This window comes from Coregonus lavaretus (genome assembly GCF_964263955.1).
Source record: "Coregonus lavaretus genome assembly, contig: HAP1_SCAFFOLD_536, whole genome shotgun sequence".
Lineage (NCBI taxonomy): Eukaryota > Metazoa > Chordata > Actinopteri > Salmoniformes > Salmonidae > Coregonus > Coregonus lavaretus.
In genome coordinates this window covers 133,231-152,019 of record NW_028159977.1, presented here as the reverse complement: position 1 = coordinate 152,019, position 18,789 = coordinate 133,231, and the positions used below count along the sequence as shown (strand labels likewise).

The 18,789-nt window shown below is 41.8% G+C and overlaps 1 protein-coding gene across 1 annotated transcript; it reads left to right on the top strand.

Moving 5' to 3' along the window:
* Positions 1–521: 521 nt before the first annotated feature.
* Positions 522–18,287, top strand: LOC311122298 (uncharacterized protein). Its single transcript, XM_084196682.1, has 2 exons — positions 522–1,104; positions 17,032–18,287. Exons 1-2 carry the CDS (start codon positions 564–566, stop codon positions 17,571–17,573), a joined length of 1,083 nt encoding a protein of 360 aa, XP_084052808.1. The 5' UTR covers positions 522–563; the 3' UTR covers positions 17,574–18,287.
* Positions 18,288–18,789: the final 502 nt, after the last annotated feature.

Genomic DNA, 18,789 nt, shown 5'->3' with positions numbered 1-18,789 from the left:
AGATCAATATGATGTGGAGAAATAGTGCATTGTGGGTAGTTTAGAAGATATTGGAAATAAGTTAATAAATATGTAATAACCCAAAAACATAATAATGTTTGTACTTATAGGTAACCAGATTATGACTACAACTACGTTATTACGTCTTTAAAACGCCACTGTGTTGTTACATTGGTGAGTAAAAACTCATGCTTCCTACCCTTTAACTTTTTGTCTGAAAATAAAATCTACATTTTCCTCAACTTCGTTACCCACTCCAGTCAGCAGATGGCGATGTGGGACTTTAAGGCTATGCTGCTAGTGTGACGTATAATCTAGTGGACGGGACGCTTCTTTCAACAGCAGCAACAGTTAGTCAGACACCTCGGTAGCTTGCTAGACAAAATAGCCCAACCAATAAAGCTCTTTAGACGCTTTCGTGTATATTAGCCACTGTGTTTTAAACCCACTTCTGTCGTCTAGTTAGTTATCCCATTTAATTTCATATTTACGGTGTTGTTGTTATTGGTCAGCTAGCTGGCTGGTTAAGTTAGCACTAGCCTAGCTAGCTAACATCCCCGACCATGAGCTCACTAAGCTACTCTCCTCCTGCTAAAGAAGAGGAGGTCTGCTGGACGGAGGAAGAAGCTCTAGTGAAAGAGGAGGAGGAAGAGGAGGATGTTACAATACAAAAACAAGTAGAGGGAGAGGCTGTTACCGTGAAAGAAGAAGAGAAAGACGTTACAGTGAAAGAAGAGGAAGACGCGTTCAGAGTGAAAGAGGAGGAGGATGTTACAGTGAAAGAAGAGGAAGACGCGTTCAGAGTGAAAGAGGAGGAGGATGTTACAGTGAAAGAAGAGGAAGACGCGTTCAGAGTGAAAGAGGAGGAGGATGTTACAGTGAAAGAAGAGGAAGACGCGTTCAGAGTGAAAGAGGAGGAGGATGTTACAGTGAAAGAAGAGGAAGACGCGTTCAGAGTGAAAGAGGAGGAGGATGTTACAGTGAAAGAAGAGGAGGAAGAGATAGAGGAGGATGCCGTTTTTGGAGTGAAGAAGGAGGGAGAGATTACTGTCACGTTGAAAGATGAAGATGAAGAGGAGGAGATAGGAGATCTGATTAACACCAGTAAGTACCGCCTTAAATGTGTTTTTCACTTTGGATATTTGGAGTTCGCTCGTCAATTCAATGGAGAGAGATGCTATGCTACTAGCCTCATGTCATGAATTTGCAAAGCCATCTCCTATAGTGTTTTTTCTCAAAGTTGTCGGTATGTCACGTGTACTACTGTAACCTACTGGTCACCATAGCAACATCCACCCTACTGACCTGGAGAGCTAAAGTTTTAAAGTTCCCGGATTTTAAATGAATATTTTCCAGTAATAATAATAAGTTGTGTCTTCCTATCCACACGTCCTAGAGATCTACAGACCACTACTGTGGGTTCCCTCTCCAATAACAGACAACTACTGTGGGTTCCCTCTCCAATAACAGACAACTACTGTGGGTTCCCTCTCCAATAACAGACAACTACTGTGGGTTCCCTCTCCAATAACAGACAACTACTGTGGGTTCCCTCTCCAATAACTACTGTGGGTTCCCTCTCCAATAACAGACCACTACTGTGGGTTCCCTCTCCAATAACAGACAACTACTGTGGGTTCCCTCTCCAATAACAGACAACTACTGTGGGTTCCCTCTCCAATAACTACTGTGGGTTCCCTCTCCAATAACAGACAACTACTGTGGGTTTTCTCTCCAATAACAGACAACTACTGTGGGTTCCCTCTCCAATAACAGACAACTACTGTGGGTTCCCTCTCCAATAACAGACAACTACTGTGGGTTCCCTCTCCAATAACAGACAACTACTGTGGGTTCCCTCTCCAATAACTACTGTGGGTTCCCTCTCCAATAACAGACCACTACTGTGGGTTCCCTCTCCAATAACAGACCACTACCGTGGGTTCCCTCTCCAATAACAGACCACTACTGTGGGTTCCCTCTCCAATAACAGACAACTACTGTGGGTTCCCTCTCCAATAACAGACCACTACTGTGGGTTCCCTCTCCAATAACAGACAACTACTGTGGGTTCCCTCTCCAATAACAGACAACTACTGTGGGTTCCCTCTCCAATAACAGACAACTACTGTGGGTTCCCTCTCCAATAACTTCTGTGGGTTCCCTCTCAAATAACAGACAACTACTGTGGGTTCCCTCTCCAATAACAGACAACTACTGTGGGTTCCTTCTCCAATAACAGACAACTACTGTGGGTTCCCTCTCCAATAACAGACAACTACTGTGGGTTCCCTCTCCAATAACAGACAACTACTGTGGGTTCCCTCTCCAATAACTACTGTGGGTTCCCTCTCCAATAACAGACAACTACTGTGGGTTTTCTCTCCAATAACAGACAACTACTGTGGGTTCCCTCTCCAATAACAGACAACTACTGTGGGTTCCCTCTCCAATAACAGACAACTACTGTGGGTTCCCTCTCCAATAACAGACAACTACTGTGGGTTCCCTCTCCAATAACTACTGTGGGTTCTCTCTCCAATAACAGACAACTACTGTGGGTTCCCTCTCCAATAACAGACCACTACCGTGGGTTCCCTCTCCAATAACAGACAACTACTGTGGGTTCCCTCTCCAATAACAGACAACTACTGTGGGTTCCCTCTCCAATAACAGACAACTACTGTGGGTTCCCTCTCCAATAACAGACAACTACTGTGGGTTCCCTCTCCAATAACAGACCACTACTGTGGGTTCCCTCTCCAATAACAGACAACTACTGTGGGTTCCCTCTCCAATAACAGACAACTACTCTGGGTTCCCTCTCCAATAACAGACAACTACTGTGGGTTCCTTCTCCAATAACAGACAACTACTGTGGGTTCCCTCTCCAATAACAGACAACTACTCTGGGTTCCCTCTCCAATAACAGACCACTACTGTGGGTTCCTTCTCCAATAACAGACAACTACTGTGGGTTCCCTCTCCAATAACAGACAACTACTGTGGGTTCCCTCTCCAATAACAGACAACTACTGTGGGTTCCCTCTCCTTTGTCATCCACTCTACACATATTCCTCTCCTTTGATTTCTTTAAAATATTCAGTTGAGACACTTATATGTTTTATTTCCTACATTTAAAAAAAAGCTTCCTATCCACATCACATTGAGATCTACAACCAGTTTGGGTGATGGCACTGACCTCGCTCAGTAATGCTACACCCATTATAATGTATAATATAATATATACACATTACATGCTAACAATGCTAAATGCTAAATAATGCTACCAGGGTTTCTGTTAGGAAGATGTGGCGTCGGACAAAGTGACCGGGAAGATTTTAATTTACCGGCCATTTGAGAACTTTACCGGACCCACCGTATGTATTGGGTGCATAACCCATTAGGCTCGTCGACCCACGGTGATCGACCCACGGTGCTCGACCCACGGTGCTCAGAATGACAGAAATCACATTTAGATTATGGTAATGAATCTTAACAGGACATGCAACTCATGTAATGAAGCAGCCAATAAAACATACACCACCTTTCAAAAGTTTGGGGGTCACTTAGAAATGTCCTTGTTTTCTAAATAAAATCTATTTTTTTGCCCATTTTAAAATAACATCAAATTGATCAGAAATTGAGTGTAGACATTGTTAATGTTGTGAATGGCTATTGTAGCTGGAAACGGCTGATTTTTTTAAATGGAATATCTACATAGGCGTAAAGAGGCTCATTATCAGCAACCATCAGTCCTGTGTTCCAATGGCACGTTGTGTTTCCTAATCCAAGTTTATCATTTTAAAACCCTTTTGCAATTATGTTAGCATAGCTTAAAACTGTTGTGCTGATTAAAGAAGCAATACAACTGGCCTTCTTGAGACTAGTTGAGGATCTGGAGCATCAGCAATTGTGGGTTCGATTACAGGCTTAAAACGTCCAGAAACAAAGAACTTTCTTCTGAAACTCGTCAGTCTATTCTTGTTCTGAGAAATGAAGGCTATTCCATGCGAGAAATTGCCAAGAAACAGAAGATCTCGTACAACGCTGTGTACTACTCCCTTCACAGAACAGCGCAAACTGGCTCTAACCAGAATAGAAAGAGGAGTGGGAGGCCCCGGTGCACAACTGAGCAAGAAGACAAATACATTAGTGTCTAGTTTGAGAAATAGGCGCCTCACAGGTCCTCAACTGGCAGCTTCATTAAATAGTACCCGCAAAACACCAGTCTCGACGTCAACAGTGAAGACGTGACTCCGGGATGCTGACCTTCTAGGCAGAGTTGCAAAGAAAAAGCCATATCTCAGACTGGCCAATAAAAATAAAAGATTAAGATGGGCAAAATAACACAGACACTGGACAGAGGAAGATTGTAAAAAAGTATTATGGACAGACGAATCAAAGTTTGAGGTTTTCGGATCACAAAGAAGAACATTTGTGAGACGCAGACCAAATGAAAAGATGCTGGAGGAGTGCTTGATGCCATCTGTCAAGCATGGTGGAGGCAATGTGATGGTCTAGGGGTGCTTTGGTGGTGGTAAAGTGGGAGATGTGTACAGGGTAAAAGGGATCTTGAAGAAGGAAGGCTATCACTCCATTTTGCAACGCCATGCCATACCCTGTGGACGGCGCTTGATTGAGAGTCCCAACCAGAGACTTAATGAGAGTCTCAACCAGAGACTTAATGAGAGTCCCAACCAGAGACTTAATGAGAGTCCCAACCAGAGACTTAATGAGAGACCCCAGTCCCAACCAGAGACTTAATGAGAGACCCCAGTCCCAACCAGAGACTTAATGAGAGACCCCAGTCCCAACCAGAGACTTAATGAGAGACCCCAGTCCCAACCAGATACTTAATGAGAGACCCCAGTCCCAACCAGAGACTTAATGAGAGACCCCAGTCCCAACCAGAGACTTAATGAGAGACCCCAGTCCCAACCAGAGACTTAATGAGAGACCCCAGTCCCAACCAGAGACTTAATGAGAGACCCCAGTCCCAACCAGAGACTTAATGAGAGACCCCAGTCCCAACCAGAGACTTAATGAGAGACCCCAGTCCCAACCAGAGACTTAATGAGAGACCCCAGTCCCAACCAGAGACTTAATGAGAGACCCCAGTCCCAACCAGAGACTTAATGAGATACACCAGTCCCAACCAGAGACTTAATGAGAGACCCAACCAGAGACTTAATGAGAGACCCCAGTCCCAACCAGAGACTTAATGAGAGTCCCAACCAGAGACTTAATGAGAGTCCCAACCAGAGACTTAATGAGAGACCCCAGTCCCAACCAGAGACTTAATGAGAGACCCCAGTCCCAACCAGAGACTTAATGAGAGACCCCAGTCCCAACCAGAGACTTAATGAGAGACCCCAGTCCCAACCAGAGACTTAATGAGAGACCCCAGTCCCAACCAGAGACTTAATGAGAAACCCCAGTCCCAACCAGAGACTTAATGAGAGACCCCAGTCCCAACCAGAGACTTAATGAGAGACCCCAGTCCCAACCAGAGACTTAATGAGAGACCCCAGTCCCAACCAGAGACTTAATGAGAGACCCCAGTCCCAACCAGAGACTTAATGAGAGTCCCAACCAGATACTTAATGAGAGACCCCAGGCCCAACCAGAGACTTAATGGGCTGGAGTTCTCCCACAAGAAGAAACATATTTTTCTGTTTCAACTTAGGACACTGAGAAACAATGTGTCCTTTCTCACGGCAGTAATTACTAACGGGTGGAGACGATAAACCAGTTTTCTGTCGATCTTTATCTTTTGGCTTCTGGAGAAAAGGACTAAAATCTCGCAGTAGGAGGTGACTTCTCTGGATTGATTTTTTGCATAGGGAGAACTACTGGGTGCTTTGTTTGGGAAGTAACTTTTATGTGTAAACTCAAACTCATCTGCCAGAACTGCAGCTTTCTCAAGTGAGATCCTTGTGCTCATAAATGTAGGTAGCAACCCCCTTTTCGTGAAGTTAATTTTTTGAATTGCTCGAGAAGTACGAGTCTTTTAAATCCTCAAGGTCCTTGACCTCTTGAGAACCACACCACCAAGCCAAAAAGACATGCTTGTTCCCTTGCCAACTCAATATGGCTTTGTTATTCTGTCTTTCGTAATTTTAGGGAACTGTTGTCTGTATGCCTCTGGGACCAACTCGTAAGCCTGAAGGATAGCAGCTTTAACAGTGTCTTAATCTGAACTCTGGTCAAGAAAGAAAGCGGTGTTTCCCTTCCTGAGCCTTTCCAACCAGAACACTATGGAGGAGCAGTGACCAAATATCCCGCCGCCATTTTAGGGACCAAATATCCCGCCGCCATTTTAGGGACCAGATATCCCACCGCCATTTTAGGGATGTGGCAAGTGGCTCAAACAGAATAAAATATACATCCACCTCCTTTACGTTGAGAGGCGGGACAAGCCGGCTGTTCCAACCAAGATGAAACTCTGAGGGTGCAGGACGGCCTGACTGGATTCGGAGCGTTTCCAGATCTCTCTCTTTTAGTCGAATGGCGTGTTCCTGATGTCTTTCCCTGTACTCCAACTCTAATTTCTGTTTGTTCCAGTCTCTCCTCATGTTCTCTTTCCCTGTACTCCAACTCTAATTTCTGTTGCTCCAACTTTGCCTTCATTTCTAACTCTGGCAGTCGCCCGTCTACAGGATCCAACTTTGCCTTCAGTTCTAACTCTGGCAGTCGCCCGTCTACAGGATCCAACGTTGCCTTCAGTTCTAACTCTGGCAGTCGCCCGTCTACAGGATCCAACTTTGCCTTCAGTTCTAACTCTGGCAGTCGCCCGTCTACAGGATCCAACTTTGCCTTCAGTTCTAACTCTGGCAGTCGCCCGTCTACAGGATCCAACTTTGCCTTCAGTTCTAACTCTGGCAGTCGCCCGTCTACAGGATCCAACTTTGCCTTCAGTTCTAACTCTGGCAGTCGCCCGTCTACAGGATCCAATGTTGCCTTCAGTTCTAACTCTGGCAGTCGCCCGTCTACAGGATCCAACGTTGCCTTCAGTTCTAACTCTGGCAGTCGCCCGTCTACAGGACTCACCCTGCTACCTGTAGGACCCTTTTCAACCTCCTTCCAGAAGGATTTCCTCCTCCACCAAAGCAGTAACCAATCAACTCTTTGACTACTGCTTTTGGATCGCCAGATGGCACCTTGATGTCATGGTGCTTTGCAATGACGAGCAGATTCACCTTTGTACATTTGTGACCGACCCACTCGATTCGGTCTTATGTAGCTCAATTTGAAATGGTGTTTTTTTACATTGGATAAAAGTAGAGACTCAGAGCTAGAAAATTGTATATAAATACACTACAGTTGAGGAACAATGGGAAAGTAATTCTTGCTTTCAAAGTTGATAAACTTTTAACCTCACTTTTTTAGAAAATGGCCCTTGAATGTTTTGGTAAACCTGCTGGAGAGCTCTGTCCGTCGTGGGATAATATACGTGTTGTTTTAGCCAATACGTAATGTAGAATGATGAAACAAGATTGGTTGCCTTCTAGAGTGTCTGAGGATTGCACAGAAACCGAACTTGACTGGGTGAAACAAGGTTTAGCGTTTAGATTTCATCGATTGTTTTGTTGCCAGTTGAGAGAGTCGGAATTCATGCGAAAGACTGCATACAACATGGTTCGTGTTAGGATATAAAAATGGATTTGATCAAACAAAACTACGCTACATTTTATTACTTTTTTGTTGTTGTCACGTACGCTGAAGGAGGAGGACCAAGGCGCAGCGTGGAAGGTGAACATACTTGTTTATTTAATGATTACACGAACAAAACAACAAATCGATACGTGACGTCCAAAGGTGCAAAACACAAACCTACACAGGAACAAGATCCCACACCAAACAATGCCAAACGGCTACCTAAGTATGGCTCCCAATCAGAGACAACGAGCTACAGCCGTCTCCGATTGGGAGCCACCCTGGCCAACATAGAAATACTAACCTAGAACAAAACCCAATGAAAACTCACACCCTGGCTCAACATACTAGAGTCCCCAGAGCCAGGGCGTGACAGTTGTTGTGCACTGTCCTCAAACAATAGCATGGTATTTTTTCACTGTAATAGCTACTGTAAATTGGACAGTGCAGTTAGATTATCGAGAATTTAAGCTTTTCTGCCCATATAAGACATGTCTATGTCCCGGAAAGTTGGCTGTTGTTTACAACGTCATTCTAGTCACATTATCGCATATCGAGCAACAACCGTCCCGATTTCGGGACACTGATCCAGTAGAGGCCCTTAACCAACGATGCAGTTTTAATAACAAAAAATACAAAATAAGTGTTCAAGTATTTACTAAATAAACTGAAGTAAACAATAAAATAAATAAAATAATAAACTGTTCATTACTATTGTGTCTAAGTTTAATGGTTTTAACACACAGTGGTTAAAAAAACTTGGGTCACAAAAATGTAATGACATTGAACAATAGACCACGTTACTTGTTACTACTAATATATTTCTGGTTTTAGAAACAAAGCATGGTCATTTATTACTTGTTACTACTAATATATTTCTGGTTTTAGAAACAAAGCATGGTCATTCATTACTTGTTACTACTAATATATTTCTGGTTTTAGAAACAACGCATGGTCATTCATTTTTGTGATTTTTGGTGTAATCATGGCAAAAAAATATATTTTGGCTGGTAACAAACTGAATGGCTGGTATATTCTTTAATCTGCCTGCTACAGTGGCTGGTATATTCTTTAACCTGCCTGCTACAGTGGCTGGTATATTCTTTAATCTGCCTGCTACAGTGGCTGGTATAATCTTTAATCTGCCTGCTACAGTGGCTGGTATATTATTTCATCTGCCTGCCACAGAGGCTGGTATATTCTTTAATCTGCCTGCCACAGTGGCTGGTATATTCTTTAACCTGCCTGCTACAGTGGCTGGTATATTCTTTAACCTGCCTGCTACAGTGGCTGGTATATTATTTAACCTGCCTGCTACAGTGGCTGGTATATTCTTTAATCTGCCTGCTACAGTGGCTGGTATATTCTTTAACCTGCCTGCTACGGTGGCTGGTATATTCTTTAACCTGCCTGCTACGGTGGCTGGTATATTCTTTAATCTGCCTGCTACAGTGGCTGGTATATTCTTTAATCTGCCTGCTACAGTGGCTGGTGGACCAAAAACGAACCAAAACAAGACTTAGAAGACAATTGTCAAAGTTTGTGAAAAACATTTTTAAAATTCACTAGATTAGCTAGGTTTCCTTCCAATTTTTGACAGATTTTCATGTGAATATTCAAAATATATTCATACAAAAATATGCACGTTTCCATCCCACCTGTTTTCAGATAAAGGTCAGTGCGTGATGACGTAGTAGCAGAATAACTCCTGGGGTTAAATTCCCATCTACCGAATAAAGAAACAACAAGTTCAATGGGAATCGGCAGCCAAGCATCGATCATCATGTCACCAGAATAAGACCGTCGATACTTATTGGAATTGGAGCGTCAAGCTCATCACCTTGGCACTTTCACCAACCCTGTGAAGTTCATCGTAACTTATTTAATCTGTAGCCTAATAAACATAAAAGCGTTTCCGCTGCCATTTCTCGAATAATTAATTTTACTGACAGAAAAGATTCCCACCATGTTGAATGAACAAATGCCTGTCGGTATTTATAAAATTGTACCTGCATTTCCTGTTTCCATCAGCCCAGTCCTGACCTTTTTCATGTGTTCATCTGAATGAAATGGTTGAATGGAAACCTGGTTAGTGACTGTGTGACTTTGTCGTTCACACAGGAGAGAGACGTGACTATCGTGGATCCTCTGGGGAGCCTCAACAACATCATGATGCTGACGAGGCAGAGAAGAGTCTCTCCACATCAGAACACCTCAAGAAACCTCACTGTGGGAAACGTTGCAAATCTTCATCAAAACATGAAATAGACCAGCGAGTACACACAGGAGAGAAACCTTTTAGCTGTGATCAATGTGACAAGAGTTTTACTCATTCAAGAAATATGAAAACACACCAGCGGACACACACAGGAGAGAAACCTTATAGCTGTGATGAATGTGACAAGAGTTTTGCTCAGCCAAGCAACCTGAAAACACACCAGCGGACACACACAGGAGAGAAGCTTCACCACTGTTCAGATTGTGGGAAAAGCTTTTCAACATCACAGACTTTGATGCTGCACCAGAGAACCCACACAGGAGAGAAGCCTTATAGCTGTGATCGGTGTGGGAAAAGTTTTTCTCGTATAGAACACCTTAAAGAACACCAGAGAACCCACACAGGAGAGAAGCCTTATAGCTGTGATCAATGTGGGAAGAGATTCACTCAGTCAGCACACCTGACTGTACACCAGAGAATCCACACGGGAGTGAATCCTTATAGCTGTGATCGGTGTGGGAAAAGTTTTTCTCGTATAGAACACCTTAAAGAACACCAGAGAACACACACAGGAGAGAAACCTTATAGCTGTGATCAGTGTGGGAAAAGCTTTGGTAGAGCTTATTATCTGACTGAACATAAGCAAACACACACAGGAGACAAACCTTACCACTGCTCTGACTGTGGGAAGAGCTTTGCTTCCCTAAGAAACCTGACACAACACCAGAGAACACACACAGGAGAGAAACCTTATAGCTGTGATCAATGTGACAAGAGATACTCTCATTCAAGTTCTCTGATTAAACATCAGAAAATACATGCGGGAGATCCACAGAGTGTGGAATGATCTCCAACACCAGACCTGGGTAGTAGAACACAGAGTGTGGAATGATCTCCAACACCAGACCTGGGTAGTAGAACACAAAGTGTGGAATGATCTCCAATACCAGACCTGGGTAGCAGAACACAGAGTGTGGAATGATCTCCAACACCAGACCTGGGTAGTAGAACACAGAGTGTGGAATGATCTCCAACACCAGACCTGGGTAGTAGAACACAGAGTGTGGAATGATCTCCAACACCAGACCTGGGTAGTAGAACACAGAGTGGAATGATCTCCAACACCAGACCTGGGTAGTAGAACACAGAGTGTGGAATGATCTCCAACACCAGACCTGGGTAGTAGAACACAAAGTGTGGAATGATCTCCAACACCAGACCTGGGTAGTAGAACACAGAGTGGAATGATCTCCAACACCAGACCTGGGTAGTAGAACACAGTGTGGAATGATCTCCAACACCAGACCTGGGTAGTAGAACACAGAGTGTGGAATGATCTCCAACACCAGACCTGGGTAGTAGAACACAGAGTGTGGAATGATCTCCAACACCAGACCTGGGTAGTAGAACACAGAGTGTGGAATGATCTCCAACACCAGACCTGGGTAGTAGAACACAGAGTGGAATGATCTCCAACACCAGACCTGGGTAGTAGAACACAGTGTGGAATGATCTCCAACACCAGACCTGGGTAGTAGAACACAGTGTGGAATGATCTCCAATACCAGACCTGGGTAGCAGAACAATCATCATTGCATATCGTTTTTATATAGCACATGCGCAGAGCGTTATATGTCAGACATTTAGAAAATGCAAAAAAGTGTGTTTGTGTTGGAGGTGTTTTTATTCACACTCATGGGTTATTAAATCACTTTTTATCTTTAGTTTTTACCGCATGGAATGGGCTTTAAAATTATATGCTCCCTAGTGAAAATGATTGTTATCAATCAATAATGACAAACCTCCTGGCATTGACAACTTAGATGAAAAGCTACTGAGGATGTTAGCTGACTCTATAGCCACTCCTATCGGTCATATCTTTAATCTGAGCCTAGAGGAAAGTCTTTGTCCTCAGGCCTGGAGGGAAGCCAAAGTCATTCCGCTACCCAAGAGTGGTAAAGCAGCCTTTACTGGTTCCACCAGCCGACCTATCAGCTGCCAGCTCTTAGTAAACTGTTGGACCAAATACATTTTCTCTGTAAACAACAGACTTTTCAGCGTGCTTATAGAGAAAGGCACTCAACATGTACTGCACTGACGCAAATTACTGATGATTGGTTGAAAGAAATTGATCATTAGAAGATTGTGGGAGCTATACTGTTAGATTTCAGTGCAGCCTTTGATATGATTGACCATAACCTGTTGTTGAAAAAGCGTATGTGTTATGGCTTTTCAACCTCCGCCATATCGTGGATTCAGAGCTATCTGTGTAAAAGAACACAGAGGGTTTTCTTTAATGGAAGCTTCTCTAATGTTTAACATGTAAAGTGTGGTGTACCGCAGGGCAGCTCTCTAGGCCCTCGACTGTTTTCTATTTTTACCAATGACAACGTAATGGATCCAGATAAAATAAAATAAAATAAAATAAATACTCAATTCTGTTCTTTGTATTTTATGCTACCCTTGTAAAAGAGACAGTCTCAATGTAACCGAGAACTAAAATATTTCTAAATTTGGTCAGATGCTCTATTTAATTCTGGTTTAAATTGAGATTTTCCACCCTCACCAATGGAAACTCTCAGCAAAAGGCTGATGTTTACATGCACACCATGTGAAGCAGTGAAGGAACATGGAAGTGTTCAGACTACATTTTACATTCGGAAAGTATCCAGTGAGCTCGGGACAGACACAGCTGTAGGCGATTTTGCGCCAAGGGATAAGAAGCGGTGGTTGACTAGCTGAGTACCAGCACCTCAGATGTTCTACTGCTTGAGCTCCTGTTCCTTCCTTTTATAGAATTATTAGCTCAAAAGAATTGTGGAGCTCCTACACCTAAATATAAACAGTACCAGCACCCAAAATGAGTACCGGAACCTATTTCAGTCCAAGTCAAGCACTGATAAGAAGGAATCGGCTAGGCCTGTTTTATGATGTTTCCACTGGATCAGAGCATGACATTTTTCTCTTTCACGCTGAGTGGTTATCGAAAGGGAGAGAGCTGGAAAGATTTTTTTCAGGCCAGGTAGCCTATAGTCCTACTTCTATGCGTAATCAGGTGAGTGTCCATTACTCAACATTGACAGGAGCGCTCCAAACAAAAGACAAAACTCGTAAATGTTAATTTAGGTTAATCAAAATTCTATCTAAATCTAAATGAAGATTATACAAATCTAAAAGTAACTTCTATTGCCATGGTCAACTATTTAAAAATAGCCAACATAAAGCTAACCCAAAAAAATCTTTGCAGCCTGCAGGTAGAAAATCTCCTGATCAAAATAAATATCCTATAAATCACATTGACTACGAATGGCCTGTCTGCAACGAACTTGAAACATGGTATCAACTGGGTCCGGCCTGAAGCTCATGCTGGCAAACTTGCAACATTGTATAAAATATTCTGGGCCCTCAGACTTTTCGATGCCAGTGAGCTCCGAACAGACACAGCTGTAAGCTATTTGCGGGATAAGAAGTAATCAGGTAAGGCCCTATTTTATGATGTTTCCACTGGATCAGAGCAAGACCATTTCTTTCCTTTCACGGTGAGTGATTATCGAAAGGGAGAGAGCTGGAAAGATTTGAGGAACTATTGTAATTCTCAATTAATGTAAAAACAGACTTTGTTTACTTGCTGTTTGAGGTGAAGAAAAAATAATAATTTGAGAAGCTCTACAGCTCATTAGTGGTGGTGCGTTAAGCCAATCAGAAATACTATCAGATCCCCAAATGGGGACAATGAATAAATTGACAAAACTCATAAATGCAATGAAATAAACCATAACTTGTTTCTCACAAGTGTAGCAGGTTGTTGTGGTCCTCAAACAACGTGTCCACTCTGACAATGAGAATGTTTAAAGACTGGAATAATAATATATTGAATGCATTAACAGAAGTTACCGCAACAAACATTGTAGAAATTATAGAAATTACGGTAAATGTACTTCTGGTGATGTATGTAATGGGGAATTGATAGACACTGACAATCAAACACAAACAATTCACACAATGAAGTTATGAAACAATGAATGTGCACAAATTGGCGGGAGAGAGCGCATTCTGGAGAGAGAAGTGCATTGTGCATCTGAGTGCATGGTCAATCCCAACGTCTCCATTGGCCATGCAGTATTTACGGTGATACGGCCTCAGCAGAAGTTAGGGCATTCACACTTCTTGCTCTTCACGGAGCAGTTAATTGTTACAAACATTTGGGAGGCGCACGGCAATGCGGTACAGAGCTCGATTTGGCCTCTGGAGGTCTTAATATGGAGCCTCTGACCACATATGGAGCCTCTGACCACATTTTTGGATCAAGCATTAATTGTATTTTAGTCTAGGACTCCGCATTGGATTAGAACACAGAGATGGGCGCAAGTTTAAATTGATTTGAGCTGCAAATATACAGCCTTTTTTTTATTGAACCTTTACTTTAGCAGGGAAATTATATTTTACACATGTACAAACACAGTCATGGGAAAATATATTGAGTCCTAGGTCTCTTTTACACATGTACATACAACATCAATATACACATTATACCCAAACATATACTCATTAAAATACAAAAACACAGTCATGGGAAGCAAAAATAAAACATCGCAAAATCTCCCAGAAAAACAGTTACAATTCCTCCACAAATAATTCCCCAATCAATACTTTAAATTGCCTGAACAGCGCCAGAACATCAAGATAAAATGTATTTAGAATTTTATTCCAGCAACACGGTGTGTGATGGACATTTTATTTTATATTTAGCACAATGCTGCTTTTCTAATATCCAACTTGCGAGTGACTGACTGATTGTACATCGAGGAATCCCTTCTATCACTGATAAGCATTGGCAGTACGCCCAGAACATTGCTCTGGGAACTATAAGGAGTATCACAGTTTCAAGGTAAGAAGCCTGGTGTGGTATATCTGTCAGTCTCATGCAGGAACCAACCATGCTTATATGACTTGTTTGTGTAGCAGTATAAAGGGACTGAAAAGGGAACGTCCCTTTTTCAGAGTTTCATCGGGCTTGTATTGAGTTTGTGAACCTCTCCGTGATAATAAAGATTGCTTCATTTACTTTGAATTTGAGTCCTTTAGTGGTGAATTTAAACTAAAAGCAGATTTACCCAGCTCGGTGGAGAACCTAGGAAACTCAAGAGTTAACCAATCCTGTGAACGAGTTAAACAACTCAGGTGTCTATACTTCAACAGCAAAGTTAGATAAGACAGAAGGTTATGAAGTAGGGCCTTGGAAACAAAAAGGGGGTAATGTAGAAATCTACGGGTCTTTAGCGAAGTCCAGCCAACCTTTTGAAACAGGATGCAGTGATGAGTATCAAAACTGTCACCTGTAACAAAACGAAGGGCACTATGGTAGACGGCATCCAAAGGTTTAGGAGTCGTAGCAGATAAAAAGGTTGACTGAATAATCTGCTTCCTACTGCTTAGAGAAAGGCACGATTTGTTTCTGTAGAAAATTCCAACTTTAAATCTTAGCTTCTTAACCAGCTCATCTATATGTATTTTAAACATAAAATCCATGTCAATCCAAATGATTAAGTATTTATATGCGGGGCACACGTTCGATTGGAGAACCATCTAATGAGTGAACATGTAGTTCATCTGAAACATTCTTACGAGAGTTTGAAAACAACATGTATTTAGTTTTACTTGTATTAAGCACACGTTTTAAATCAGCAAGGGATTCCCGCATAGCTCTAAATTCTGACTAGTTTTGACACAGCCAGATCATTATCCATCATACCATGAGACATCCATGTCTTCATCACTGGAAAAGATAAAACGGTTCAGATCGATATCATTTAAAACAAACAGGGTTATCAAACTATTTCATCATTTCTGGGAAAAAATCAAATAAAATCTGTAATATTTGCACCTTTAAAGTCAATTATCTTAAACTTGTAAACTCTGATTTTTTTTCATATTCGCATACAGTATGTTGTAGCTTAGACCCTATTTTACATGTGAGGTTCCTGTGTTGTGCCGTCTGTTGAGAATAAAAGGTGGTGTCATGTTTTGGCTGATACATTTTACTAAAATGGGAATAACATTTCAACTTTCAAATGGAACCACAAAGATCGTTGGAGGTCCACAGAGAATGTTGACTTGAAAATATGTGTTGTTTTTAAATCCGGGACGGGCAGCTCCAGTCCTCGGGGACGGAGTGGTGTCACACTTTTCCCCCCATCCCTAGCAAACACAGCTGATTTTTAAACGAATTGCATTCTAAACTGAAGATCACGATTAGTTGATTGTTGGAGTCAGGTTTGTTAGCTGGGGCTGGGGGCACAAGTGACACCAATCAGGCCCCCCCGGGGGGACTGTCAATCCTCCATAGGGAACCCTATTGAAATAATAGAAATATGGATAATAGAATAGACATTACCATTTAACTTGACATTGGACGGTGGGTGGACCGGTGGTCTTTTTTGTGTTGTAGTAATTAGAAGTAAACATTTCAATCCAATTAAAATGTCATTATGGTGTATCAGCTAAATTGCAGCGGTCTGAAGGGATAGGTCCATTCTATGAATTATATTCAAGAGAATGCTGTCTCAACCGATGGCAGCACAACCCAAAAAACCTCAGATGATGTAAAGTAGAGTCCAAGCTACAACGTGAAAATATATATTTTTTTAATCGGAGTTTAAACGTTTTTAGATCATTGACGTTAAAGGGATTACATTAGTTTTTATTAAAACACTTTCCCCCCCCCCCAATAAATAATCAAATAGTTTGACAACACTGTTTGGAAGCTTTTATATGATATCGAACTAAACCGTTAATATTTTCCAGTGATGAAGACGATGGATGATTCATTGCATGGTGGGGTTTGCAAAAAGAGTCAACTTTGAGCACCTTTTATGTCATGAATGTTTTGGCTTTCAGTTCCAAAAAGTCACTGTCTTGCCACTTCTTCCAAAGGCAAATATGTAAGGAAAACTTTTTTTAAATCAAAAGGGATGCTGTCAAAGATGTATTGAATTCAAATGGATTTACCCAGTCTACAAAGCACTACAGCCACTCTGATGACAAGCTCTGCTCTTTTATTGAGGGATCTAGTCTGGATTAAACCTCATAGGAAGACAGTTTTATCATGTGGAGGTTTCATTCAAGTCTCTAAATAATCTGTTTGTCTTTGGCAGGAGAGAGACCAGACAGCGGGAAGAGTCCTACAGGGGAACCAGAACCAGAGACGTCCAAACCAGCGACACACCACCACTGCTCCCACTGTGGAAAGAGTTTTAGCTGCTTAGGGAACCTAAAACGGCATGAGTGGACACACACAGGAGAAAAGCCTTTCCAATGTTCCCACTGTGGAAATAGTTTTACCATGTTAAATAATCTGAAAAGGCATGAGCGAATACACACAGGAGAAAAGCCATTCCAATGTTCCCAGTGTGGAAACAGTTTTACTCAGATAGGGCATCTAAAAGAGCATGAGACAAAACACACAGGAGAAAAGCCTTACCACTGCTCCCAGTGTAAAAATAGATTTTCCCGAGTAGGGTACCTAAAAGCTCATGAGAGGACACACGCAGGAGAAAAGCCTTTCCAATGTTCCCAGTGTGGAAAGAGTTTTACCTGGTTAAGGAACCTGAAGGAGCATAAGAGAACACACACGAAAAAATCCCCACCACTGCTCTCTCCCCGTGTAGAAGGACAATTTCCCAGTCAGAGAACCTGAAATCACATGAGAGAATAGAGAGGCTGTGTTCTGACTTATGCTTTTAACTGACAATTTGTGTTTTTGTTTATGCCACATGAAATCATTTTGTTTATATGAATTCTTACTCAAAAATAGGCATATTTTTGTTTTTTCACCTCGAGACCTGATCATGTCTAAAATCAGATTAAATACTTTATAAAATGTGTATTTTGTTTTGGTTATGAACTTTAATGCATTGGTTACAGGTATAAACCCTCAGTTGTTCATTATATTATTTGGATATTGCTAAATGTAAATTATTATATAGATGAATGGAACTTTGCATTTCTTGATTCTAACCTTGAAACCTATAGACTTTGATTTTATATATAAGATTAGGCTTTTGCTAAATGAATTTGATTGAAATTGATTGGATATATGATTTGGATATTGCAAAATGAATTTGATCACATGATTTGGATATTGCAAAATGTAAATGATGAACTAGATTCATAGCATGTGCATTTCTTGATTCTAACATTGAAACCTTTTGAATTGACTTGTTGTGTTTCATTGAGTTAATTTGTGTACTAGTCCTCAAGCTAAAGGAATATGAAAATGTGATGATGTTGTTCTGATAACATTGATAAGTTGTTGACATGAAAAACATTCGCTACCTCATGAATGTTCCCATCAGTATTATTCCACCATGTCGGAGACAACACTGGTGCTGATTGTAAAAAGGATTTGATTAATGCAGCGTAATTTTATCTGAATATAAATAAAATCACATGAGAGAATAGTGAGGCTGTGTTCTGACTTATGTTTTTGACTGGGAATTAGTGTTTTTGTTCATGGCACATGAAATCATATTGTTTACGATTATACCTGTCTATATAAGGTCCCACAATTGACAATGCATGTGAGAGCAAAAACCAAGCCATGAGGTCGAAGGAGTTGTCCGTAGCGCTCTGAGACAGGATTGTGTCTGGGGAAGGGTACCAAAAAATGTCTGCAATATTGAAGGTTCCCAAGAACACAGTGGCCTCCATCATTCTTAAATGGAAGAAGTTTGGAACCACCAAGACTCTTCCTAGAGTTGGCCGCCCGGCCAAACTGAGCAATCGGGGGAGAAGGGCCTTGGTCAGGGAGGTGACCAAGAACCCGATGGCCACTGACAGAGTTCCAGAGTTCCTCAGTTGGGATGGGAGAACCTTCCAGAAGGACAACAATCTCTGTAGCACTCTACAAATCA

What these genes read in the sequence shown, in the direction of transcription:
- LOC311122298 (XM_084196682.1), top strand. Translation starts at nt 564, where the DNA reads ATGAGCTCACTAAGCTACTCTCCTCCTGCTAAAGAAGAGGAGGTCTGC. An exon ending in AGGAGATCTGATTAACACCA is followed by an intron (nt 1,105 to 17,031) that starts GTAAGTACCGCC and finishes TGTCTTTGGCAG; the next exon opens with GAGAGAGACCAGACAGCGGG.